Source organism: Ochotona curzoniae, unplaced genomic scaffold, assembly GCF_017591425.1.
Source record: "Ochotona curzoniae isolate NIBS_2020 unplaced genomic scaffold, NIBS_Ocur_1.0 contig_3255, whole genome shotgun sequence".
NCBI classification, from domain to species: Eukaryota; Metazoa; Chordata; class Mammalia; order Lagomorpha; family Ochotonidae; genus Ochotona; species Ochotona curzoniae.
Window position 1 is genome coordinate 3,707,149 of NW_024465777.1, and position 26,026 is coordinate 3,733,174.

At 51.6% G+C, this 26,026-nt stretch overlaps 1 protein-coding gene across 2 annotated transcripts in view; it reads left to right on the plus strand.

Moving 5' to 3' along the window:
- Positions 1 to 4,435: 4,435 nt before the first annotated feature.
- MAN1C1 (mannosidase alpha class 1C member 1) overlaps positions 4,436 to 26,026 on the plus strand; it is a 124,383-nt gene continuing 102,792 nt past the window's right edge. For both annotated transcript variants that reach the window (XM_040979598.1, XM_040979599.1), the window contains exon 1: positions 4,436 to 5,132. In XM_040979598.1, the coding sequence (XP_040835532.1) occupies positions 4,635 to 5,132 (498 nt within the window). In that variant the 5' untranslated portion in view covers positions 4,436 to 4,634. The remainder of the gene's footprint in view (positions 5,133 to 26,026) is intronic.

Consider the following 26,026-nt stretch of genomic DNA (forward strand, 5'->3'; position numbering starts at 1 on the left):
TCTCTCTCCTTCTCAGCAGACAGAAGATGTAGCTCTGGGAGCAGGCCAAACACAAATCTGGCCCAGCCCCTGTGCCTTGGAAGACTGAGTGCACCAGCTCTGGGGAGCCGCTATCATTGAATTTGCACTACACCTTTCCACATGAGCTTCTTTAGGAACCCCATTCGACAGAAGAAGACATTGAGGCTGAGAGACGTCAGGCACGGACCAACCGCCCAACATTTCACACAGTCCAGGGATCAGACGGAGACCCTTGTGTCCTTAAGGCCTTGGCTCTCAGCCGGGGCTTTCAGACCCCTGTGTCAGGCTGGGAAGGGGTCCCTGTGTTGTGGTGGCACAGTGGTGGGCAGCATCCTGACTTCTACCCGCTGGATGTCAGTGCTATTGCTCCCTAGGTTGCTGACACTCCAAGCGTTGCCAAGGAGGTGTGGGGTGGAGGGTTTGATCTGTGGCTGGGACCCCACCCTGTGCTCTAACCACTGAGCCCTCAGCTGAGAGCCATGGGGCAGGCCTGGCTGATGGGGCTGCGTGGTTCACACTCTTCTTCTGGGAGCCGATGCTATGCCGATCCGAAGCCAGGATCCAGGAACTTCTTCCAGGTCTCCCACATGGGTGCAGGGTCCCAAAGCTTTGGGCTGTCCTCGACTGCTTTCCCAGGCCACAAGCAGGGAGCTGGATGGGAAGTGGAGCTGCCGGGATTAGAACCGGTGCCCATATGGGATCCCAGCGCGTTCAAGGTGAGGACTTTAGCCGCTAGGCCATGCTGCCGGGCCCCACTGTGGCTTCGAAATATGGCTTGTTCCCCCAGCACCCCAGTCCCAGCTGACATAGACTGCTGTACCAGTCTCCAAGAGGTGCTCACTGCGTTCACTGTGTCTTCTATTGCGTTTTCCATCCCGGAACTTAGCTGGAACAGCCAATGAACCACTCCTGCACACTCCCACTTCTGCCCTAAATCGCTGATGGGCACTTCCTGTCTTGCTTCATCAACCTCTCTCTCCCTCCGCCCCAGGGCCTTTGCAATCTACTCATGCTGAGCGAGGCGAGTTGGACGACAGGGTTATCCGAGGAGGCAACATTCTTGGGAGCAGGTGGACGTCACTCAGCCTGAATATGTTCTTCCCCAAGTTGCAAGCTGGCAGGATGACTTGGAAAGGGTGCTGGCGAGGTGAGCGAAGATAGTGGGCTGCTTGATGGGTGGCTGGGCAGGTGATGGACTCATCACCAACATTGTCTGTCGGCAGCCATTGGATGCAGACCTAGCTGCCCATTGCAGGGTCTGGGTTTTACAGGCTGCAGTCTGAATTGCTGGGAAGCCTTGCCATGGCCCCACTTTTTTAGATTCATTTATTTTTATTGCAAAGTCAGAGGATGAGAGACAGAGAGAAATACCTTCTGGCTGATGATTCACTCCCCAAGTGACTGCAACGGCCAATCTGAAGCTAGGAGCCAGGAGCTCTTTTGGGTCTCCCACGCGGATGCAGGGTCCCAAGGGTTTGATAGCCCCACTTTCTACCTCGGTTCATGGAGCACCCCAGACACTGGTTGCAGTAGCCCGTCCCTGGGAGCATCTGGTCCAGATGTGGCCTTTGGAGGCTTGGAGCCTGAGTCTTGCTTTCTTCCCCCTTGCCTGAGTCCTCCTGCCACAGGGCAGGGAACACTTCTTACCCCATTGCCATGCAGAACAATACAGAAGAGGCCTCCAGGCAGTCCCAGGACCCCCACCAGGTTCTCCAAAGTCAGGCCTGCCCCGCCCCAGGTGGGGCGCAGAGAGTAGAGGCCTGGGCACCCAGGAGAGGCCAGGCCAGGGCCCCGGGTTCCTGTGTCCACATTGGTCACATGCTCCCTCTTTCTTTCCATCTCTTCTTCCCTTTTTCCCTCTCCCCTCCTCTTCTACAAATTTGTGTTCTTTTTATTCACTGAGGTGTCATAACTTTTTTTAAAAACTATTTTTTTTTAATTGCAAAGTCAGACATACATAGAGGAGGAGAGACAGAGAGGAAGATCTTCCATCTGATGATTCACTTCCCAAGCGACCGCAACAGCCAGTGCTACGCCTATCTGAAGCCAGGAGCCAGGAACCTCCTCCAGGTCTCCCACACAGGTGCAGAGTCCCAAGGCTTTGGGCTGTCCTTGACTGCTTTCCCAGGCCACAAGCAGGGAGCTGGCTGGGAAGTGGAGCTGCCGGGATTAGAACCAGCGCCCATATGGGATCCTGGTACGTTCAGGGTGAGGACTTTAGCCGTTAGGCCCCAGCTTGGCGGGGGAGGGGCTGGAGCATAACGGTCATAACGGACATAACGGTCACAGCGGAAGATCGGAATAAAGCGCCTTGGAGACTCTCTCAAGTGTCGGGTGATTTCTTCCGCAGGACGGGAGGACCCCCGATAGGTTACACTGTGTAAATTTGCAGGATTGGGTGTGACTCTTCATCTCCAGTTTACACCTGTCACTCACAGCAGTCTTCCATCTTATTTTTAGTGGAAAGAACTGTGCATGCAAGGGGTGTTTCCACAGCAGGGCTGGGCCTGCAGTCAGCAGCCCAGGACTGAGGGAGAAGAATGTTGGGGTCCCAGCGGCTCCCCAGCATGAAGCTTTGGGAACCAGGCAAGGCTCACGAGAGTAGAGCGCCTGCCTGGGCAGTGTCTTCTGACCGGGAAGGCCTCCCTGCAGCATTTTCCTTCCCGTCAATGCCGCATTTCATTTGAAATTGCAGCTGAATGCAAAGGTCTTCCCTCTTGCCTAATGCACCTCTTAATTTGACTCTCCCTCTGCTATTACTTGTCTTCATAAAGCGTTTTACATGAAAGACCCGCGCTGCACACACAATGTTGCTGTGCCCTGGGTTAAGTTTAACAGAAGATGTACCCAAGAGACGAAATCCCAGGAGGGAAATGTGAAGACCCTGAGGCCTTGACACATGTCTGGCAGCAGCTGCCAGAGGGCGTGCACGTTTCTAGAGACATTGTTGCCTGGCTTTATAGGGGCACGTGTCAACGTCTGTGTGACTCTGGCATGCTCGCTTGGGTGTCCACATCCGAGTTAGGTGGGTGAGTATGTTGGGGCCTCTGCCTGCACATTGCACTTGTGCACAGAAGCTCAAGTGGCCCCAGTGTCACTTGCTGTGTGTCACGCCCTGTGCACACACCCTAATGCTCTGTTTTGCTCTTCGCCTGGGTTGGTGTCCCTCCCTATCCCACCAGGGCTCCTGATCCCGACTGGAGCTGCAGGGAACGGATGGATGACAGAATCCTGAATCCTGGGGACAGTGCCTTCGTCAGACCAACGGGGCCACATTATCTGGGCTTGGCCCTAGCCACCCGCGCCCCTTCTTCAGCTCTGAGAAGCCTGGGGCGCGGACCTCCCGCTCCCCGACAATCCTGGTCTGGCACCGAGGGGCGACAAGGGTCGTCGCGCGATGGTCAAGCCACACGCCGCCCCCTCCCCGACTAGCCCTTGTTTTCAGTCCGAGCAGTGCGGGCGGGCCTTGGGTTGGGGAGGGGGGTCTCGGTGGCTCCCAGGCCAGCGGAGGCTGGGCAGTAACCAATGGGTGGCTGGGACCCATCGGGGATCCCTCCGAGGCAGCCAATGACCTCGCTCTGCTCTCCATCGCCCTCCCGCCCTCGCCAGCCCCGCGCAGCTGGACCATTGGTGCTGGTGGGATGCAGGGGGGTCTGCGCGCGCGGCGCGGGGCTGCGGGCAGGGGGCGTGTCCGGCGGGCGTGTCCGGCGGGGGCGGGGCCGCGGGCGCTGTCGCAGTGAAAGCCCGGGCGGCGGCGGGTGTGCGCGCGTGCGGGACGCAGGCTCAGCAGCCGCGGCGGCTCAGCTCAGCCTGCGGCGGCGGCGGCAGCCCGTCTGGAGCGGCCGCAGCGAGGACGCCAGCTGCAGCGGGGGAGGTGCAAGCTAGGGCTGCGCGTTGCGCCGAGCCGGCGGGCGCCGGGAACAGGTGATCCTAGCGGGAGCCCCGAGCCCCGCCGAGTTGGCCGGGCGGGAACCCGAGCTTGCCCGGTGCAGCTGCAGCTGCCCAACGCGGGGCTGGGCGCCCGGCTCTCCTCCCGGCTTGGAGGATCGGAGCAGCCCCTTTGGTTTGCGTAGCCTCGGGAAGCACCCCTTCCCTCCCGGCTCGATCCCCCGCAAGGCCAGTGAAGTGCGGCTTCCGGGGGTGCTCGGGCCCTCGGTCGCTCCCCGGCCGAGCAAAGTTGTGGACGTGTTCCGAGAGCCGCGCCGGGGCGCTGCCGCGACTCGGCCGCCTGCGCCCCGAGCCGGCCCCCCTCTGCAAAGTGCCTCAGCGACGGAAACTTTGGGAGCGGGCGAGAGCGGGAGCGAGGCCGGGGGTCGGGGCCTGCGGACGGCCCTGGGCGCGGCGGCCGGGATGTGACGGCCCCGGCGCGGCCGGCGCGCGGGAAGGCGCGGGCTCGGCGGGCGCCGGGCGCGGCGGGAGGGGCTGCGGCGCGCGCTAACGGACGGCTGCGGGCCCCGGTGCCGGAGGACCGGTTGTAGAGTCGCACAAGTTCGGGGCAGGGTAGGCGGGTGGCCTCGGCGGGCCGAACCCTTCGCGGACACGTGCCTACTGGCCGAGGGCCTCCGGGGGCCGGGAGGGCTGCACCAGGCCCCCAGCCCTCGTGGCCAGCCACCATGCTTTTGAGGAAAGTGCCGGGCTTCTCGCCGGCCTCCTTGTGGGGGCTGCGGCTGCCGCAGAAGTTCCTCTTCCTCCTCTTCCTGTCGGGCCTCGTCACCCTGTGCTTCGGGGCCCTCTTCCTGCTGCCCCACTCCTCTCGCCTCAAGCGCCTTTTCCTGCCACCGCGGATCCAGCAGCCTGGCCTGGAGGTGGTGGCTGATCTGCCCAGCCACCCCCTGGCTCGCGAGCAGGAGCCGCCTCCCAACCCGGTGCCTGCGGCCCCTGCCCCGAGCGACGATGACCCCAGCAGCCAGTCTAGCAGCCGGCGCAAGAAAGGTTGGCCTCGCCGCCAGTGGCCCACTGTGGCGTCCAGGCGCCAGGAGGACCGCGTCCCATTCAGCTTCGACTTCAACGCCTTCCAAAGTCGCCTCCGCCACCCGGTCCTGGGGAGCAGGGCAGATGAGAAGGGGGAATCCTGGAGCCCAGTGCGAGCCCAGCGAGAGAAAATCAAGGAGGTAAGTTTCCCGCTAGGAAGTGGAGCCTTCCTGCTATTCCTTGGCACTGCCCCTGAGCCCCGGTAAGCCCTAGGCCCTCCAACCTGCGAGCTTTCCTTACCCTGCCCCCATGGACCTGCTGCCCCCCAACCCCCGGCTCAGGTCTTTTCTGTCCTGTCCCCAGTCCTGTTGGCCTCCAGTGCTTCCTTGGAGTTGCTGGTGAGAGTGGAGCTGGGGGCTTTTCACGGGCACCCCCTCTTTACCTCTGTAGACACAGAGCCATCTGTCACATGCTTTCATCCGGTGGGCCCCTTAAAGTCTTGGCTTCCTCAGAACCCTTGCGTGGGGACTTGGAAACCCAGGTTCATGTCCTGCGCCTGACGTTGTAAGCTAGCCAGCAGCCCACTGGGTAGGGGCATCTTGCCCTCTTGCTGACCGTGACTGTGAGTGTGGGAACAGCAGGGCGTGCGTGTGGTGCGGGAAGGAAGGAGCAGCGGGGTAGGGGTGATGTTCCTGGAGCTCTGAGGGTATCGGCTTCCTGGAGCAGTTCTTGGACCTGTTCCCTGTGCGGCTGCAGCCAGGGAGGGGTGTAGAAGGAGCAGCTTGAGTCTTAGTTTAAGAAGTCGAAAGCAAACCTCTAAGCATGGCTTGGAGTCCATAGCCAGCTGAGGGACCGCTGTGCCCCGAGTAGCTGCTGGACCCCCTGTTGCAGCCTGCTGGTGGGATTTGCGTCCAAGGGGGCTGCAGTGACACCCCCGGCCACGAGAGGGCTGTGGGCGAGCAATGGTCCCTGGTCTGTTGCCTAGGAGTCGGGAGGATGCTGTGCCCTGGTGGTTGACCCAGAAGGCAGGAGCTGCCCGGTCTGGACTTCTTGGTTTGCTGCAGAGCAGTCAGCATGGCTGTCCTGGTTGCCAGGGTACGCATGTGGCCAGGATCAGGACCTGCGTGGCTGAGACCTACTAAGCAGGGCCAGTGGAGAGTTCCATTGTCCCCTTCTCCTTATCTTAACTACCCACACTCTTGCTTATCACTGCTGCTGCCCAGCTGTTCTGTGTTCAGCCCTGTTGGGAGACTCTTAACTGGCAGCCACAAGGGATTTTGTGGCACAGAAGAGCAAGAGTCCTTGGCTGTGTGTGCGAGTGTGTGCTTCAAATCCTTGTTGCAGTTGCAAAGGTGTGTTGGAACCCGGACCTTGCAGCAGCTAAGCAGGGGGCATCCTGGCTGTGTTATTAGGAGCAGGTGTGCTGTGGAGACTTGTCTGGCCCACCAGTCGCCTCCTTCTGAGAGCTGTCCCCCAGCATTAGGAGCTCAGTAGAGACCCCGCTGGATCCCCAGGCAGGCAAGAATCCTGGTGACGGTGCATCCGTGCCATTTTTTCATGGGGTCTGCAAAGCCACCATCATGCTTTTGCCGAAGGTTCCCCAGAAGGATGAAGGGTGAAGTACTCTCCTCCTTGGAAGAGGTACCCCCCACATTCACATGCAGATGCATGACCCGTTTCTGAAGGTCCGGCCTGCGAGCTAGCGCAGGAGAGGTGGGCCAGGTCAGGAAGCACTTGGTTTTCCCCTTCTAGGTAAAGACAACCTCCCTTGCCAGCAGAGGCTGGGGCTGGTGGCTTGTCACTGCGGTGGGGGCGGGGAGGAGGAGGAGGTGTGAGTACTGTGGTTTGCAGGTGGGTGTAAGCTAAAGACAAGGCCTGGGAGGAGAGCTACCCTGGTTGCCAGATACATGAATCTTTCCAACTCCTTGCACTCTCAGTAGTAGCTGGAGGAGGTGTGCGGCCAGTGCTGGGTGAGCCCTCTCCTGCTAACTCCCCAGGAGAGGGGGCTGCTGCCGCTACACTGATAGGATTTGAAGCTCACTGCCTCTTTAAAACTTCTTGACCTCCCCCTATTCGACCTGGAAAATATGGGGCTGAATATTCAGCTTGGATTAACACAGGTGTTCTTTCTACCCCACCGTCCTACCTGAGGGACTGTCCAAGGCCGCTGCCGTGTGTGTGTGTGTGTGTGTGTGTGTGTGTGTGTGTGTGTGTGTGTTTGTGTGTGTGTGTTTACTCCCTTTAAGTGTATATGTCAGTGTCGAGCCCTCAGGGAGATTGTGTTAGAGGGGTGCTGCCTTCATGGAGGGTCTGTCTTGCTTTCCTCAGGTTTCTTTCCACCCGTGGGTGGGTTAGACTTTAGGAACCCCAGGGGAGCTAGCGTCAGCTAAAAAGAGCCCTGTGCTTACAACTTGAGGTTTTGAAAGCAAAAGTGAGCAGAGAGAGAGAGAGAACTGGATGCCTGGATGCCTAGGCTGTCCTCCCCAAGGTGTCTGTCACGTTCTAGTTGGTGAGGAAGCATGAGGTGTGTGCTGGTGACACCAGTCCCTGAAGCTGCATGTGTGTACTGGGAAACACAGTTGCTGGAGCCACCGAGTTCTCTTCACTGAAACCTTGATGGACAGGGGAGACTCAGATCAGGGGCTGGAGTTGCAGTTGAAATGTCTGACTTAGAGCAAGCTGCTTCTTGGAAAAGAGGCTGAGAGACACATGCTTCAGGTGCTGTTCCTTCAGTGCCCTGGCAGCTGCATGGTGTTGGTACCTGTTTTCAACCTTCTGCTAGCCCTGTGAGATCGGGGGGGGGGGGGGGGGGGGAGCATACAGTGGTGGTGGGAGAGAGGTGCATGTAGTGGTGAGGTGGGAATGATGGGGCGATATGGGTGATGTTTGCCATTCTAGCCCTGGCATGTGCCCAGGAGTAGGGAATCAGGTAGCTGATGAAGGTTGTTGCTGCTGTCGCCCATATTGAACTTTGGAGATGGTGTGAAGCCCTCAGCTTGGGCTTGTGAAGAGAGAAGGTGCCAGCTAGAGTGCAGAGGGGAGCAGGCTTCCTTTTCAGAGCCAAGGATCTGTGAGGGAAGGAGGAACCACAGGCCTGGGTGTAGTTCTTAAGGGTTCGGAATCAGAATGACTTTCTCAGCTATGCCAAGAATTGGCCCTGTGTGAATATGGCTTGTCAGGGTTTCAGTGCAGTGGAAGAAATCGGCCTGTCCTGGAACCTTCTAGTAATAGGTGTGGTTGCTCTCCCTGGGCAGCCTCAGTTATTCCCTCCAGGAAAGGTGGTTGGTTTGTTGTTTAAAGGAATGGGGCAGTGAAACCACGATTCCTGAGCTGGACTGCCCAGAGCCCCCAGGGGGCTTTTGGGCCAGCCATGCCAAGGGCCCAAGTTTGGAGTGCGGAATGGGTGAGAAGAAAGGGAGTCCTAACTTCCATCCACAACTGCCCAGAGCCTCTACGTACCACTCTGTGCTGCAGGCCTGGTGGGAGTCTAACCTGGGTGCAGGTTCTCGCTCCTCAGTCAGCTCGGCTCATCGCTGGACCTCGCCATCTGGTGAGCCCAGAGTCGGCTGTTCTGCAGGCTCGCCTCTGCCCCCTGCTCTCGCTTGGGTACAATTTTGTTTATGGACTTGCCCAAGGCTGCACCTACAAGTTATAAGCTAACAGATATGGCTGTTGGCACCTAGAACTTCTTTTTTTAAGAATTATTTTTGTTGGAAAGGCAGATCAGATTTACATGGAGGAGAGAAAGATCATCCATCCACTGGTTCACTCCCTGAATGGGCAGAGCTGAGCCAATCTGAAGCCAGGAGCTAGGAGCTTCTTTCATGTCTCCCACATGGGTGCAGGGTCCCGAGGATTTGGGTTATCCTCGACTGCTTTCCCAGGCCACAGGCAGGGAAGAGGAGCAGCTGGGACACAAACCAGTGCCCATATGGGATTCTGGCACCTGCAGGTGAAGGATTTTGCATTTGAGCCATTGTGATGGAATCCAACACCTGGAATTCTAAGGAGGCTCAGAGTGGGGGCTGCAGCCACGTGTTAGGGGTCCAGCAGCTAAATGACCCAATCAAGAAGATTTTCAGAGATTGTTGTGATTTTTCCAAATACAAAGCTGACCCAATGGGAGAGGGGAGGTGGCACCCTTGAATAAAGGCTCTTGTTCATGGAGGCTGCCTTAAGTTACTCTATCGAGTACCTTCCACTTGTGGGAAGTGCCCCAACTCTCTTCCCTGGATCGGTTGTGTTGAGTCTCCTGGACAAGATCAGTGGTGAATGTCTGAATCTGGTATCTGGCTTTTAAAGATTTATTTCTTGCAGACAGAAGGAGAGACAGAGAGAAAGATCTTACGTCTGCTGGTTCACTGCCCAAGTGATCACAATGGCCAGAGCTGTACCGGTCCAAAACCTGGAGCTTCCTGTAGATCTGCCACATGGTTTCAGGGTCCCAAGACTTTGGACTGTCCTCTGGCACTTTTCCAGGTCACAGGCAAGGAGCTGGAAGGGAAGTGGAGTAGCTGGGATATGAACTGGTGCCTATATGGAATCTTGGCGTGTGGCAAGGCGAGGATTTTAGCCCTTAGGCTACCATGCTGGGCCCTGGATCAGGCATCTTGGTCCCCATTAAAGGGATGGTTCATCAGGTGTAGTTTCTCTGTACATCTGATTTATTGTCACTGGTGCAGGTACAGGTGGGAAAATGAAAAGACTTTGTGTTCTTGATGTACGTGACTGTGAGCTTGTGAGATGTTCAGCGTGATTAGTATTAGGCATAGCTTGGATTTGAGGGCTTTCCTGGGAAGAACTCTGAGTTGCAAATCCATTGACGAGCCATTCTTTTCCTCACATCTTTTCGCTTCCTCAGTTTCTGTCTTGCCCTGCTTAAGTTGCCTTTCGCCTAGGAAGGGACTGACCCGTGATAACTGGACAGGTCTGTCAGCTCAGCTGTTCACCTCTGCCTTCCCTAGAACTGAGTGCTGCAGTTAGAGTGAAGCTGAGAAGTGGTCCCTGCCGGGTCAGGCAGCTTAGCGCCTGCAGGGCGGCTGATCTGTGCTTTCCTCTGGATTTGCACCATCACTTGGAAGTGTGCCAGCAGCTGTCAGTTCTCAGGCCTCACGTCCTTAACTCCGTGTTTTGTGTTAAGGCTAGAAACAAACAGAACGATAATGTTTAAGAGCCAGTTGCTTATTTCACAGTACCGTTGGGGGGTAAGAATATAGATTCCCTTGTGGTTTTCCCAGAGTGACTGATTTACATCCAAGTTCAAGAAATGCCTTTTTTCTAGCTTTCCCGGAAGACTGATCCATTACTCCGCCAAAAATAAATATTGTGATGTATATCAGGCGTACTTTGCTCAAAGGGAATTACATCTTTTCTCTTATGGAAAAAAAATAAATCAGACTTACCAGTTGTTAAGCTTGCCAATCTAGGTGGGTGCCCAGCCTTGCCGAGTGCTGCCCGTGGCTTGGGGAGGACATCTCTCTGCATCCTCCGACTGAGTGTGTGTTCTGGGAGGTGTTGGGGTCTTCGGCAAGATCTTTCCTCCCGCCTCTCATTGGTCAAATCTGGACGTGGGAGTTGGGAATGCAGTTACCCTGGTGGATTCTGGGTATTTATCACGTTACTTGAATAGAAGGGCCATGGGTGCAGCCTGGATAATTGTTACGAACCAGAGGTAATAGTGGTGATTGCAGTTCTGTGCAGCTGCAGCCTAGACAGACCCGGTTCACTGAAACAAGAGCACTGGTTCTGGGCTTCCCACTGACCTTGGGCCAGGACCTTGGTGCATGAGTTTGTACCCTTTGCGGGAAAGAAATACCAAATTATTCTGGCTCTGTATTTCTGTGGCAGGTGACGGGAAGAAATGAAGCTGAAGGCTCCTCAAAGAGTCTTGAGGACTGGAGGGCCCGTCTCCCTCCCTTCCCTAAGGGGTCCCAGGCGCAGCTCAGACAGCATAGCTTTTGGTATTCCTAAGTCGTTTCAGCAGAGGTGGCCATACATCAGCCTTGGGTCGGCAGCTCCACCCGCCAAGGAGATGCTGAGAAACCATAGGAAGTGCAGCCATGGGCTTCAGTGTCGTGGCTTGCTTGCAGGTGTCTGCTGCCTTCTAAGACTGAGGTTGGGAGCTCCCCTCACTTGGCAGCCAGAGCAGCACTGTTCCTACTGTGTCTGTTAACTCCAAGACATCCTTAATTAAAGGCTAGAGCCAGGGCACTTGTCCATCTGTGTCAGTGTGGGCCCGTTAGCGTAACCCTTACATAAGAAACTTCGGCATATTGATTTGTACTCTCCCTGATAGAGAATTGTGCTTTTTATCCAGCATCCTCTGGGAGTCAGCCACGTTGCCGGTGAGCTTTCTAGGCAAACAATTTTCACTCAACAGAGTTGTTTTCGGTGGCCCAGTAGTAGTGCCGTGGGGTGGCTGGGTCCAGGTCCTTGGTTCCAACATCAGAAAGAATTTGAGGACAAGACGTAGGTAAAATTTGGTAGAGAAGCAAGTTTTATGTGCACGCAAAGGCAGAGCACACACTCAAGGACTGTGAGTCTGCTCAAGAGAAAGCTGCTCAGTGAGATGACAGTGCACTCGTTTACATTATTTAGTCTGAATGGAGTTTAATATTCATAAGGGGTAGAGTGTGGGGCGGAACTTGCCCGTTCTTGGAAATCTCAGTAGTGTCTTGGTGTCAGGTGCTTGATGGGCAAGGGAGTTCAGCCACGGTACCACAGATCATGGTAGGGATGCAGCTAGCAGAGCCGTGGTTTCGTGGAAGCTGTGGATTTGCACTGTGTAGCGGTGGGGAGTGTTTGGACACAGCAAGCAGGGCTGCAGGGTAGGGCTGGTGACTCCAGGACCTCCTTGCTAGCTGCCTGCTACCTGCGTCATCTTCCCCTCTGAGGTTTTCATCTCTTCACCCCTATGGGAGATTGAGAGGTGGGGAAGGTCTGTCTGCTGTGATGTCTTCCTGCTGTGTCGTGTCAGGGCATCCATGGTCCCTGTGTAGCCAGGGAAGGAGAATTCTCTGCTGACTGCTGTGGAACAGTTATTTGGTTAAGTGTGAGCAGTGGCTAGAGGCCCTCGTGACCCTCAGCGTTGCACAGGACTGTTGGATTCTGGAAGAGATAAATGTGACCATTAGGACGTGTACGGATGAGCCAGAAAGAAGCCAAGGTGAGAACCGTGTTGGAGAAAATAGTTTTTGCTTCTTCCCAGATGGTGGAAGCCAGGGTGATTCTCTTTACCGAGGTCATGTAAGTATTAGTGCGGTACACTCAAGAAGAGGTGTTCTATGAACACCTGAGTTGACCTAAAGAAATAAGAAGATTAATCAATATATGTGAGAGACAGAAAATCAACATGAACGTGATACAGATGGCTTAGAATCACCCCTTAAAATATTTTCATCCTGGTGATAACTCCGAGTTTGCTGAACCTGCTTCATTTCAGGCATAAAGAGATGCAGAGGAAGGAGCACTCATGGTTTCTATTACGCCGTCCGTTCTAAGTGATCATGGTGGTGACCCAGAGATGGCCTTTGCGGCTTGGCCGGGTTTTTCCCTATCCAGGCTCTATTGAATTTCGTTATCAACAATGGATCCAGGGGTTATTTTATTAATACAAAAACTTAGTTGGTGCTGAACAATTTCTAAATAAAAATGTCATATAACAGCAGAGCTTCAAAATGTGCTGAATTAGATAATCCCTAACTGCCTTTAAACAATTTTATTTTTAGCAGCATGGCTAAGAGGCTGTGCTGTTTTTTGGGCTACGACTATAGGTTGTAAGCTTAGTGGAAACTGTGTAATTGAAAGGCAAAGCAGTTTCCTTTTCTCCAGTGATGGAGAACATTCATCTTCTAGTCCTCAGAGTTGGTCTTCACCTCTCTGGTAGCTATTTCTGCTTAAGGTGCTTGGTGAAGACCCTGTGTAGGGGCTGCCTGCTTCAGCAGATGCATGGTTGGTGTCCTGGCTGCTCCACTTCTGATCCAACTCCCTGCTGAAGCACCGGGGGGGCATGGAAGATGGCTCACTGGGGAGACCTGGTCAGGGTTCTGAGCTCCTTGCTTTGGACTGGCCCAGCCCCAGCTGTTGTAGCCACTTGGAGATTGACCCAGGGGATAAAAATATCTCTTTCTTTCTAGCCTCCTCTCTGCAACTTTGCCTTTCCAATTAATAAATTTTTATAAGAACAGTATATTTTATTGTTTCTGTATATATGTATGTAATGGCTAAAGCCCTAACTTAATAAAATATTTCATTAGAATCCCGGTCCTTTTTTTGTCCTTGAAATTAAACATTTTGTTGGCAATAAATAAGATTTTAGGATCTGGTGGTAACTACACTCCCATGAAAATATTTTACTGAGAATAAGTCTGCAGAAGTCACTGCTTTGAAAAACAAATGTATTATTCACAAATGAGGAATCTAAGTATGCTACTTTTAATGCCTGAGCAGAACTGATGACACAAAGAGCTTTGAGATGATAGAAACGTGTGTGTGTGTGTGTGTGTGTGTGTGTGTGTGTGTGTGTTTTAAAAGAAAGATGTATTTTATTTGAAAGGCAAGATAAGTTAGGGGGATGGGAGAGTGAGCTCTTCCCTCTGCTGGTTTATTTACTAAATTTGCACAGTATCCAGTACCAGGTGAGGCTGAACCCAGGAGCTAGGAGCTCCATCTGGCCTCTAACATGAATGGCAGCGCAGAAGCACTTAAGCCAGCCTGGGCTGCCCCCCAAGCGCATTGGGAGGAAGCTGGGTCAGAAGTGGAGTCACAGGGACTTGAATGAGGGATGTGCAGATCCCAAGTGGAAGCTTAACTCTGCTCTGTGCTACAACACCCACCCCAATGTGATGATCATGGCTGTCAGTGGAAGACCCACATTCGTGAGATTTTCTAAAGTTCTCTCTGTATGTGGACATTAGTCCAAATTCAGAAATAGATGACATTTAGATGACACATTTACCTGCGACTGGAGAACGAACTTATTATATCAGTGACAAAACAGGAGGGTACTGGGTATGTAAAGTTATGCAGAAGAACATGTATAGCAAACATTCGCCACAGGCATTCCTGGTTAAATCTGTGGAGTATTCCAGAAGACATGAAGATCCTTGGAATCCCATAAGGCCTGTCATTTCTACAGTTAGCTTGCATATCGATCCAGATGGAGTTTTGCATCTGGTGCCAAGCAAAGATGGGGGTCGTTGTTTCGGTGTAGGTGTCTAGTTGTTTACACCATTTGTGGAAAACTTCTTCTGGATTGGATTGCTTTGATACTTTGTTATATCACGTGTGGTTATCACTGGCACCCATACGGGATCCTGGCGCATTCAAGGCAAGGACCACTAGCCTAGCGCGCCGAGCCCTAAAGGATTTATTTACTTACATAATTTAAGAAACAAAGTGAGAGGACCCAGCTTGTTAGCCTAGTAGCTGAAGTCCACACCTTGCATGCACCAGGATCCCATAAGGGTGCCAGTTCTTAATCCCAGTGGCTCTGCTTCCCATCCAGATCTCTGCTTACGGCCTGGAAAAGCAGTCGAGGAAGGCCCAAAGCCTTGGGATCCTGCACCCTTGCGGGAGACTCAGAGGAAGTTCTTGGCTCCTGGCTTCAGTTCAGTTTAGCTCTGGCCATTGCTGCCACTTGAGGAGTGAATCGTGAATCATTGAACAGAAGATCTTCCTTTCTCTCCCTCTTCTTCCTCTTTGTATATATGACCAATTAAAAAAAAGAAGAAGAAAGAAAGCCAAATGAGAGAAAGTGAGAGAAGGAGAGAAATTTTCCATCTGCTGGCTCACTCCCTGGGGGCCACGACAGCCATGTCTGGGGCAGGCCAAATCCAGGAGCCTGGGACTCATTCCTGGTTTCTCACATGGATGGCAGGTGCCCAGATACTGGGGCTGGCATCACCTTTGCAGGTGGACACCAGGAGCTTGCGTGGAGGTAGGGTAACTGCTAAGGGATGCTTGCAAGCAGCTTGACCTACAGCACCAGAATCCTGGTGCTTACAGATGTGCCCTTCTGTGCCCAGCATGCCGAGCTTGGGATTTTTTTTTAAGGCTTATTTTATTTTTATTGGAAAGTCAGATATACAGAGAGGAAGGTCTGTCCGATGATTCACTCCCCAAGCAACTGCAATTGCCAGAGCTGTGCCGATCCGAAGCCAGGAGCCCAGAGCTTCTTCCGAGTCCCTCGTATGGGTGCAGGGTCCCAAAGCTTTGGGCCGTCCTCCACTGCTTTCCCAGGCCACAAGCAGGGAGCTAGATGGGAAGCAGGGACACTGGGATTAGAACTGGTGCTCATATGGGATCCCAGTGTGTTCAAGGCAAGGACTTTAGCCACTAGGCCACTGTGCCGGGCCCTAGCATTGGGATTCTTAATCAAGAATGACATTGAATATTGTCAAATGCTTTTTCTGCATCTGTGGAGAGTGATGTGGGTTTCCTCTTTACTTCTGTTAATATGATCAATCATATTGATATAAAGAGAATGCAAAGCTAAATATGTGTTTTATTTTCTAATATTTTGTTAAGGATTTCGGCATTTGTAGTTAGGAGGGATATTGCCCTCTAGCTTTGTTGTGAAGCCTTTGTCAGCATTCTGTTGGCCTCACAAAATGAGCTGAAAAGCGATCTTTAATTCTGTCTCCTGAAAGAGTTTGTGGGACTTCAGTATTCTCTCTCAGTGTTTGATAGAATGTATCAGGGAACTCTGAGAAGAGGCCTAGTTAGTTGGGCAGGATGTTTTGAATTTCTAGCTTAAGGGTGTAATAAATAAAAGAGTCTGTAAAAATCATGGAAAATGGATTTACAAGTTCGGTTTATTTTCTTACCATTTTGGGGAAATAGAAAGAATTTTCCCTGATTCATGAGTTGATGAGGCTGGCTGAGGAAGTCCCTGTATGGGATATCCGAGGTCACATGTCTGTCCTCATTTTCCTGAGCAGAAACCTGGAACTGAAATGTCTAATGTGGAGAATATAAATGTATTTTCCTCATGCAAAAACTTTGAAATCCATGTGTATGAAGGGTCTTCATGAAACATGCATACTGTGAACATACTTTTCCTGGTTTTCAAGGCTTTTTGCATTCACATAAAGTTAGCTTAAAAAAATGTATCTATTTTAGAGACAGGGAAACACATGTCCAGACACACAGAGAACAAGCTGCTACCCACTGATTCACTCCATCTGCCTCTTTGCTTCCTGAATCTTGCGATGGTTGGGGCTAGGCCACCGCTGACGCGGGGAACCCAGGACTTAATCCAGGTCCCCTGCATGAATGTCGGGAGCCAGTTATGGGGTCCTCAGTTCTATCTCCCAGGGTTGTATCTGCTGAAAGCTGGAGTCCAGGGCCGGGCTCAGCATTGAACCTGGATACTCTGTTATGAGATGTGGACATCTTAACCACCTAGTCTGAACTACCGTCCCTTCGCCTCATGTTATTTACATTCTTAATGAAAATTTTTAGCATCTTTTTGTGTCAATTTCTCTTTCAAAGAATTTGTCTAATTTATCCAAGTTACAATTTATCGGAAAGGAAGAGTTCTTAAGACTGGCATCTTCCTTTTATTGTTTGCAGTTGTCCCAAGTGGTACCGTAAATCTCTCTGACAAATGCCTGTCCGTGTAGCTTTGTAGTGTAAGTGCATGTTGTAAACAGTGGGGTAGCACGTTAAGCTGCTTGCAACACTGCGACCCCATATCAGTACAAGTGACTGTGTTAGTAATTAGAATTTTCAGCCCTGTCACAGTCGACCTAGAGATAACCTGTTAATTCATGTCTTACACAGATCTCTTACTGCTGTGTAGTTCACTTACCCTCTCCTATGCTTCATTCTGTTATTCTCATCTATTTTGCTTTTGTGTTGTTATAAACATCATAATACAATGATGCGACTTTTGCTTTAAACAACTAGTTGTCTTAAAGAAATTAATAGGATCTTTTGTTCAACCCCATGCTTAAGAATTTCTAATGTGCATTTCTTCTTGTATGTTTGACTTTTTAAAGTCTTTGGTTTTATTTCCCTTCGGCCTAATAAAAAAAATCTAATCCTGATGCACCCTCCTCTTTGTTTTTTAAGATTTATTTATTTTTAATGGAAAGGCAGATATACAAAGAGCAGAGAGACAGAAAGGAAGATCTTCTGTCCAACGAGTTACTCCCCAAGTGGGTGAAACAACTGGAGCTGGGCTGATCAGAAGCCAGGAGCCAGGAGCCCAAAGCCAGGAGCCAGGAGCCTAGAGCTCAGAGCCAGAGCCGGAGCCTGGAGCCTGGAGCCAGGAGCCTGGAGATCCATCCACGGCTCCCAGGTGGGTGCAGAGAGACCCAAGCACACGAGCCATCCTCTGCTGCTTTCCCAGGCCCATTATCATCAGCAGGGAGCTGGATAGGAAGTAGAGCAGTCAGGACTAGAATCTGTGACCGTTAGGAGATGTAGGTGTTACAAGCAATGGCTGGCCCCTTCTTGCTTCTTGAAGTACGGATTTCTGGGGACAAACTATTACAGGTTTTGTTTAGTAAAAATTGTTTCCTGCCTCTATCTTAAAAAGAGTATTTGGGCTGGATGCGGGGTTTGAGGACATCTAGTTGTTTCCGGGCACAGGAGAGCCAAGCCTTGCTATGTGGTGCTTTCTGATGAGCAGTTACGGGCATTCATGATCCCTGGCTTGTCAAGTCTTCACTCCCTCGGGATGCCATTAGGGTTTTCTGTTTGTCCTCGGTGTGGTTCTTTCTTTATCCTCGGTGGGGTTTATTGAGCTTGCCTTGTTTGTGGGTAGGTATTTTTTGTTAGTTTAGCTTCTGCATTTGTTTTTTCTCCCCACCCATCTCTGCGTTTGGACCTGTGGGTGACATGTGCGGTATGCTGTTGGGTATTGTTCTGGAGACCTGAGGCTGTTCAGGCTTTCTTCCTAGTGTGGGTCTTTTGGATGAACCCAACTTGGAGTTCACAAAACATTTGTCTGTAGGGTGCTTTCTACTGTTGTATTTTTAATTTTGGGTAATTTTCATTTCTTGAGCTTCTACTTGTGCCTGTTTATGGTTTTGTTTTTCTGAGATTGCTCAGGTGTTCTAAATTCATGTTTCCATGTTTTTCTGTAATTTCTTTTTTTTTTTTTTAAATATTTATTTTTATTGGAAAGTCAGTTATACAGAGAGGAGGAAAGACAGAGAAGATCTTCTGTCTGCTGATTCACTCCCCAAGTGGTTGCAACGGCTGGAGCTGAGCCAATCTGAAGCCAGGAATCAGTTCTTCCAGGTCTGCCATGTACTTGCAGGGTCCCTAGGCTTTGGGCCGTCTTCGACTGCCTTCCCAGGCCACAAGCAGGGAGCTGATGGGAAGTGGAGCTGCTGGGACACAAACCAGCATCCATATGGGATGCCAGCACTTACAAGGCGAGGACTTCAGCCACTAGGGTACTGTGCTGGGCCCTTTCGGTAATTTCAAGGGATATTATATCATAGATTTTCCCGCTACAATGAGCACAAGTATTCAGGTATTTGAGGCAGTTGCACACGTGCCAAGTGCATGCACACAGAGAGTATGAATGAGACCGAAGGAACATGTACACACTCCCCTCCACTGGCTCATCCCAAGTGCCTGCCCATGTACACACTCCCCTCCACTGGCTCACACCCCAAGTGCCTGCCCATGTACACACTCCCCTCCACTGGCTCACGCCCCCCAAGTGCCTGCCCATGTACACACTCCCCTCCACTGGCTCACACCCCAAGTGCCTGCCCATGTACACACTCCCCTCCACTGGCTCACACCCCAAGTGCCTGCCCATGTACACACTCCCCTCCACTGGCTCATCCCAAGTGCCTGCCCATGTACACACTCCCCTCCACTGGCTCACGCCCCCCAAGTGCCTGCCCATGTACACACTCCCCTCCACTGGCTCACGCCCCCCAAGTGCCTGCCCATGTACACACTTCCCTCCACTGGCTCATCCCAAGTGCCTGCCCATGTACACACTCCCCTCCACTGGCTCATGCCCCAAGTGCCTGCAGCAGCCAGGACTTCTGAGCTAGTGCTGGGTCCCAGGAACTCAATGTGGAGCTCTCAGATAGGTGACAGGGACCCAACTACAGGAGCCGTCACCTGCAGACTCCCTGGGTGCAGATTGGTAGGAAGTACCAAGAGTGGAGCTAACGCTTGAGCCCATGCCCAGAATGTGGGCATCCCAACTGGCGTTGTCTCTGCCCTGCCAAATGCCTGCCCCTGCGATCACTTTTTAAAGAAATCTGTCTCCGCTTTCCAACACCGCTGTCCAATCTGGTCTCAGGTGACCGTTTTACCTTCTTAAGTCTGAGTGTGTCAAGCGGTTTTTTCATTCTGTGCCAAACATGGATGTGACTTTCTTGAGAGTCTAGCTTCATATGCTCACAGGTTTTTTTTTTTTTATGCTTTCTTTTTGTTAACTTGTCAGCTGTCACTTCTCATAGCCTCTGGCTGCTTTATTCTATATTCTTCTTAGTTTGTTATCTTCAAACCTGTAGTTGGCTAGGAAACCATTTAACCTCGCTTATTAGCGTTACGTGTGGAGTGCAAGCAGACTTGGAGTAGATCTCTAAAGATTTCTGAGGCCAATGTTTAAGCTTTAATGAACAGATCCTAGCATAATTTAGATACTTAAGGATTCTTATATTGTAATTGACATTGGATGAATGTGTCATAATTTTATGCTAAAACTAGGCCTTGGTTAGAGAGAGCAGTTCTCGTAAGAGTCCCTAGGCTTCCGGTGGATGTCCTCTTGAATTATGTGTGCATTTTTGCATATGTGCTTTCCGACGTTAGAAGCGTCTGTTGGTATCTGTAATATCCCAGCAGATACCAATCCTTAAAGTGATTTTCCTCTCAAGATTTAAAAACCTGTTAAATATTTCCTCTGGGCTCTTTGCCTTAAGTCTAATGACTACTTTTTATAAATGTGATTTGTACATCTGAACATTAAGAGGGGGGGGGATGGAAAAAAAAAAGTCATCCCCATAAACCAAATTGCTGAGTCATACATAAGCCAGATTGCTAAGTCACCAATTAGAAGAGAAACTGGCTGAAGGAATTTTCTAGCTGGTTATGTGAGATCTGATCTCTCAGCTTCTCTCCTGCTTTGCTTTCAATATGAAGTAGAATCACATTTTACCACACAGGCCCCCTTCTGCTCTTCTTGGCCAATTTGGGATGGAATAGGGTGTGGAATGTAGGCTGTAAGATCCTTCACCCCCAGACCTAAACTCTGCCAAGTAAATGCTGATTTAGGGGCAGACAGTTGGGCATCTTCTTTTTTTGTTCTGTTCTTGTCTTGACCTAAATCAGCAAATCTGCCTGGTTTCCAGCCCTCCCCAAAGCCTCTCTCCACATCTCCCACATACCTTATGGAGCCCTGGAGTCGTCTTGATTTTTAATGGTGAGAATCGGTGAGGAAAGAAGCCTTGAGTCTCTTCCCTTTTAGCACTGGCCCTTTTAGAGACTAGTCTATAAAATACCATCAATTTTGCTACTTCAGAATATCCGGAAACCCTTTATAGAAACAGCGCGTGGCTTGGCTGAAAAATAGCAGCTCTGTCTAGAGACATGTCCAGCATCTTCTGACAGAATCCTTCTGGACTATGCAGTTATGGGGGGCATGGAGATCCCAGATGGATGGGCTCTCAGAGCAGATGTCATCCCCCAGCTTTGCTGCCATGATCCCCAAGTCTGTGTCTGAGCACTGATCTTGGAGAGGCCACGGCCGGTATCAGAGTGGCGGCAGGCCGACAGAGCCGAGGGAGACTGGCACGCCATGGTTCCTATGATTAGGCACTCGATTAAATTATAGTGTAATAAACTTCCCTGTACTCTGGTACAGTGCTTTTAAACTGCCCCAGAGCAGGCAGGACTCCAGTCTGCCAGCCCTGGCATTTGAGGTCACTTGTGTGTTAGAAAAAGGGTTTCGGGGGCCAGCGTTGTATGCAGTTTGAGATGTTTTGCAGTGCCAGCATCCTATAATAGCCCTTGCTTGAGTCCTGGTTGCTGGGCTTCCTCTCCAGCTCCCTGTAAATACACAGGGAAGGCAGCAGAAGATGGCTGGAGTACTTGGGCTCCAGCCTCCCCCCCCCCCCATCAGAGATCTGGTTGGAAATCTTGGCTCCTGGCTTCAGCATGGCTCAGACACAGCCGTATGCCGAACAAAGCCGTGGGTGGAAGATCTTGTTCTAACTTCTTCTGCAACTGGCTTTCTAGTAAATAAATAAAGCTGAAAAAATGAAAGAAAAAGGATTTCTGATCTCTGTCTTGTTCTGTTTCTTTAGGTTTATTTATTTGAAAAGCAGAGAGAGGGCCCAGCAAGGTGGTGTAGTAGTTAAGGTTCTTGCCTTGCAGGCACCGGGATCCCATTTGGGCGCTGGTTCTAGTCCCAGCGGCCCCGCTTCCCATCCAGCTCCCTGCTTGTGGCCCAGGAAAGCAGTCAAGGTCAGCCCAAGGCCTTGGGACTCTGCACCTGCATGGGAGACCCGGAAGAGCTCCTGGCTTCAGATTGGCTCAGCTCTAGCCGTTGTGCTCACATCGGATGGAAGATCGTCCTCTCTGTCTCTCCTTTCTGTATATCTGCCTTTCCAATAAAAATAAATAAATCTTAAAAAAAAAAAAAAGCAGAGAGAGAGAATTTCCATCTGCTGGTTTGTTCTCCAAATGGCTGCAATAGCCAGAACTAGGCCAGACTGAAACCAGGAACCCAGAACTTCATCCACGTCTCCTGGGTGGCAGCGCCCAAGCACTTGAGCCATCTTCTGTTGCTTCCAGGAGTATTAGCAAGGCACTGGGTTGAAAGTACAGCAGCCAGGACCCATCCAGTGCTCATGGGATGCCAGCATCTCCGATGGCAGTGCAATCTGATGCAGCACCACTCCAGCCTCCGTCTGTTGTTCATTTATTTATTTATTTGAAAGTCAGAGAGAGAGAGAGAGAGAGAGAGAGATCTTCCATCTGCTGGTTGTGAGCCTTCCCAAGGGCTCACAACAGCCAGGAGTTGAACCACGCAAACTCAAGAGTCAGGAACCTATCCAGTTCTTCCTTGGGGGTGGCCAGGACCCAAGTACTCCTACCATCATCTGCTGCTTCCCAGGCTGTGTGTCAGCAGGAAGCTGGATTGGAAGTAGAGGCAGGTTTCTGTCAGGCACTTAGGTATCTGATGCTGCATTCCAAGCAGGGAGTTAACTTGCTTTGTCACAACACCCAGTGCCACTCCTTGTCATTTGAGCGTTATACTCCCCAGAGTCTGCATTGAAGGGGAGTGGGGTCTGGAACGCCCACTTGTAGACAGAGCAGGCCAGAGATGCCCTGTGTGTGAGAGCCCAAGTATCCCATTGTGAGTTGAGCTGTTCTGCTCGGCAGCCTTATAGCACCAGGGATGTGGACTGTGAGCTTGTTGTGTTGCTGGGAGAACGAAGACACTGAAAGGTGAAGCAGCCACTTTAAATGGTGATACCCTGATTTCCCCTCTTGCCCTGCTTGCTTAGGGCGACGTTCCTTCTGCTGTGACACCGAAGGCTGATGGGTGACAGTTTAGAACTTCTGCTGTGGAACAAAGTAGAAATTGTTATAGTGTTGGTAGACACGCAGATGGCCTTGTCTTTGAGTGGGCATTTGGCCCAACATAGTACGTCGAAGTACCCAAGTTCAATTCCCAACTCTGGTTCCTGATTCTGGATTCATGCCAGTGTGGACCCTGGGATGCAGCAATGATGGCTCTAACAACTGGGTCCCTGTGACCTCCATGGGAGACTTAGCTGGAGTTCCCAGCTCCAAGCTTTGGCCTGACTCAGCACCAAACAGGTGGACACTGGGGTATGAACCAGCTGATGGGAGCTTTCTCTGTCTCTCTGCCTCTCATAAATAGATACTCTTAGGAAGTAATGATGTTGTGAGTTCTGGAAACTTTATTGCTTCCTGGAATGTCTGGGGGATTTTGGAGAACAGGTCTCCCCCTCAGAGATGCAGATTTGTCCCATCTGCAGCTCAGCTTCCCAGCAGGCTCTGATGTGCAGCCAGGCCTTGCAGGGGTGTGGTTTGGTCAAGACACCTGCAGGTAGAACTCAAACTTTGGCAAATCTATGGCAGGTTAATTTTTTTTTTTTGGATGATGTTTACAAGTTGATTAGGGTGGGAAGGATTGAGGTTTAGGGAAAAGTGGGTGATACCACTATTTCCACACCTTCCTTATCTTCCTAAATTTGGGGGTAGGGTAGAGAGAAGGGGAGAAGCCACATCCAGTCTCCCAACTGCCTCAGTACCCAGGGATGGGGAACAGCCTCACAGGGCCCCTGGTGTGGAGCAGGTTCTGAGGTTCTGCTCAAGTGATTTCAATAGTTCTGATGTGCTGTCTATCTCACAGATCCAAGGATGGAAGAAATCCTTTTAAGGCCCATAGGCTGACATAGTCCACCTTAGAGTTTCCATTCGCTGTCAAGCTCTGCTGGGGTAGTTGACCAATTTGTTCTGCCCTCCTTCCTCTGCTATATCAGATGTCCTCCACAGGCTCCAAAGGACTGCCACATCCTCCATGTGCTTCTGGGTATGTTGTCCACTGCTCCTTCAAAGCCACGGAGGAGCCCCAGTTTTGACATATGCACTCCATTGTCAGACCACAGGTCCTGCTACTTTCCCCATGGTTGGATTATGAGTCCAGTGGTTCAGTTGGAGGGACTCTCAAAGAAATTTCATCTGAGGTGATCCCAGGCCTGACTCATGTGTGCACCCACCACTACAGAGTCCTCCTCATTCTGTCACTCACATCAGCCTACATACACACTGATAGTTGCGATTGCGAGGTCAGATCTATCTCCAATCCCATCTCTTATGCAAACCAATGGGTGCGATGGCCCAACCCAACCCTGCCCACCACACACTTGGCCCTCACGTATGCCATCAGGAGCTGCAGTCCAGTCACAGTGACCCCCAGTAACTGCCACTGGGTCGGCCCCCAGTTCTGGTTCTTGTGTTAGCCAGCATGTGCAGTGGACTGGTCCAGTCTGTCCTACATCCTGTTCAGTTGTTGTATACATCATTGGGCGTTGAAGCCTAACTCAATCAACTGACTCCACTCCATAACCATCCAGTGGGTGCCATCCCCTTTCTAGCCTAGTCCTAGTTCTCATACTCACCAGTGGGAGCTGCCCAGTTTCCCTACTGGACCCACTCCCTGCCCTGGATCTGTGTTCTTCAGGTGGTTCTGCAGTCTAGCTTGACATGACTTGCCCCCAGGTCCAGCCAACACTTGCCAGCCGATGCTGCAGCAAAGCCTGACCAGGCATGCTGATTTTTTTAGTTGATAGTTTTGTGGGGGCCAGGAATGATGTTCTGCATACCCAAATGGCCCTTGAAGAAGGAATCTTCTCACCTCTACCTTAGAACTTGCCTGTGGGGCCTGACGCGATGGTGTAGTGGTTAAGGTCCTCGCCTTGCATGCCTGGGATCCCATATGGGCACTGGTTTTAATCCCGGTAGCCCCGCTTCCTATCCAGCTTCCTGCCTGTGGCCTGGGAAAGCAGTCGAGGACGGCCCAAAGCTTTGGGACCCTGTACCAGCGTGGGAAGAGCTACTGGCTTCGGATTGGCTCAGGTCCAGCCACTGCGGCTGCTTGGGGAGTGAATCATCGGATGGAAGATCTTCCTCTCTGTCTCTCCTCTCTGTATATCTGCCTTTCCAATAAAAATAAAATAAATCTTTAAAAAAAAAGAACTTTCCTGTGGTCTGGTGGCCTTAGTCCAGGCTCTGTCTGATGGTAGTTCTTTATCCCCCTACCAGGAGAGGTTAGAAATTTTCTTTCTGTATTAACCCTTATGTGGAGCCTGGGTAAGGAGAAAGCTGGGAGAGACACAACAACTGAAACATGAGTTTTCCGGAGTTAAGTACGTGCATTGTTCTCACAATTATGAATTTGCTAAAAGTGGAAGAAACATGTAGAAAACGCCGACTGTCAACAGCGTGCTGCTGTCATGCACCTGCACTGAAGGAAAGCAGAGATGGATGTCCAGCTGCAAGGAGTCGTGCAGCACGCACGGTGCTGTCAGCCCCCAGAAGTGCGTCCTGCCACCTCCAGATGCATGGAGGTAGGGCAGCTGCTCAGTGCACCAGTGTTTGCTTGTCCCACCTCAGACTTTCTAGGGGAAGTCGGCAGGAGATAAACAGCTGAAGTGAAAATATTTGCTTGTTTGGAAGATTTCCCAGCAGGCCACCACCCTCTCTCCCGCTGTTGCCCTGCTTTCTTTCTGGAGACCAGAGCAGCCCTTCTGCAAAGCTGTTTAAACCTTTCAGAGATCCCGCAGGTGTCAGGGCAGGCCGTTAGCTGTCATGTCCAGTAACTGATGGATGCGCTGGAAAAAGGAGATACTGAAGATGTGAAGAAGCTGAACCTGGCCCGGGGTGCTGGGCTCCATGCCACCGTGTCCACTGTGTTAAGTTGCCTGCCCGTGCTGCATCTGACTAAACCTGAGACTGACTGTCCTGGGCTGATCAGATCCTGGAAGCTAAAGGAAGTGGGAGTATCCTGTGCACCCTGGTGGGTGCCCCCTCCGAGTTGGCATCACGTGGTCCCGGAACGAGCTCCGTGCAAAGAACCCAGTGCCTTCTCAGCCGGAGCCAACTTGCCATCTTTCTCCAATCTGTCCCAGCGATTTCTAGCAATTTTTTTTTTTTTTTTTTTTTTGCCGCATCCTGTAAAATCACGTTCTGTTTGTCCCACACTTGTTTCATTCTGGCTTCAAGGGGCAGACATTTAGCCTGGGAACATTTACAGAGAACCAGACTTCAGAGAAGAAATTTCCCTCTGTTGTTACATCTTAGATGAAGCCGTGCTCGCTTGCTCGGCGGCCGCTGGCTACAGAAAGCACTGGCAGGGCTGGCGCTTGGCAGATGGCTGTAGCTGTGGTTTCCCAGAGGCCTGTGTGGGAGATGATTGTTTGTGTATTGGTTTTCATCTATGTGTTGGTCCTATTTTCATCTTCTTGAGGTACCCGGACGTCATGGTGATAGATTGATTGGAAACGACTCATTTGTCAGGGTTCCATGGGGGACGTAGGTTCCTGTCTTGTGCGCGGTGGAGTCTGAAATGTTTAATTAG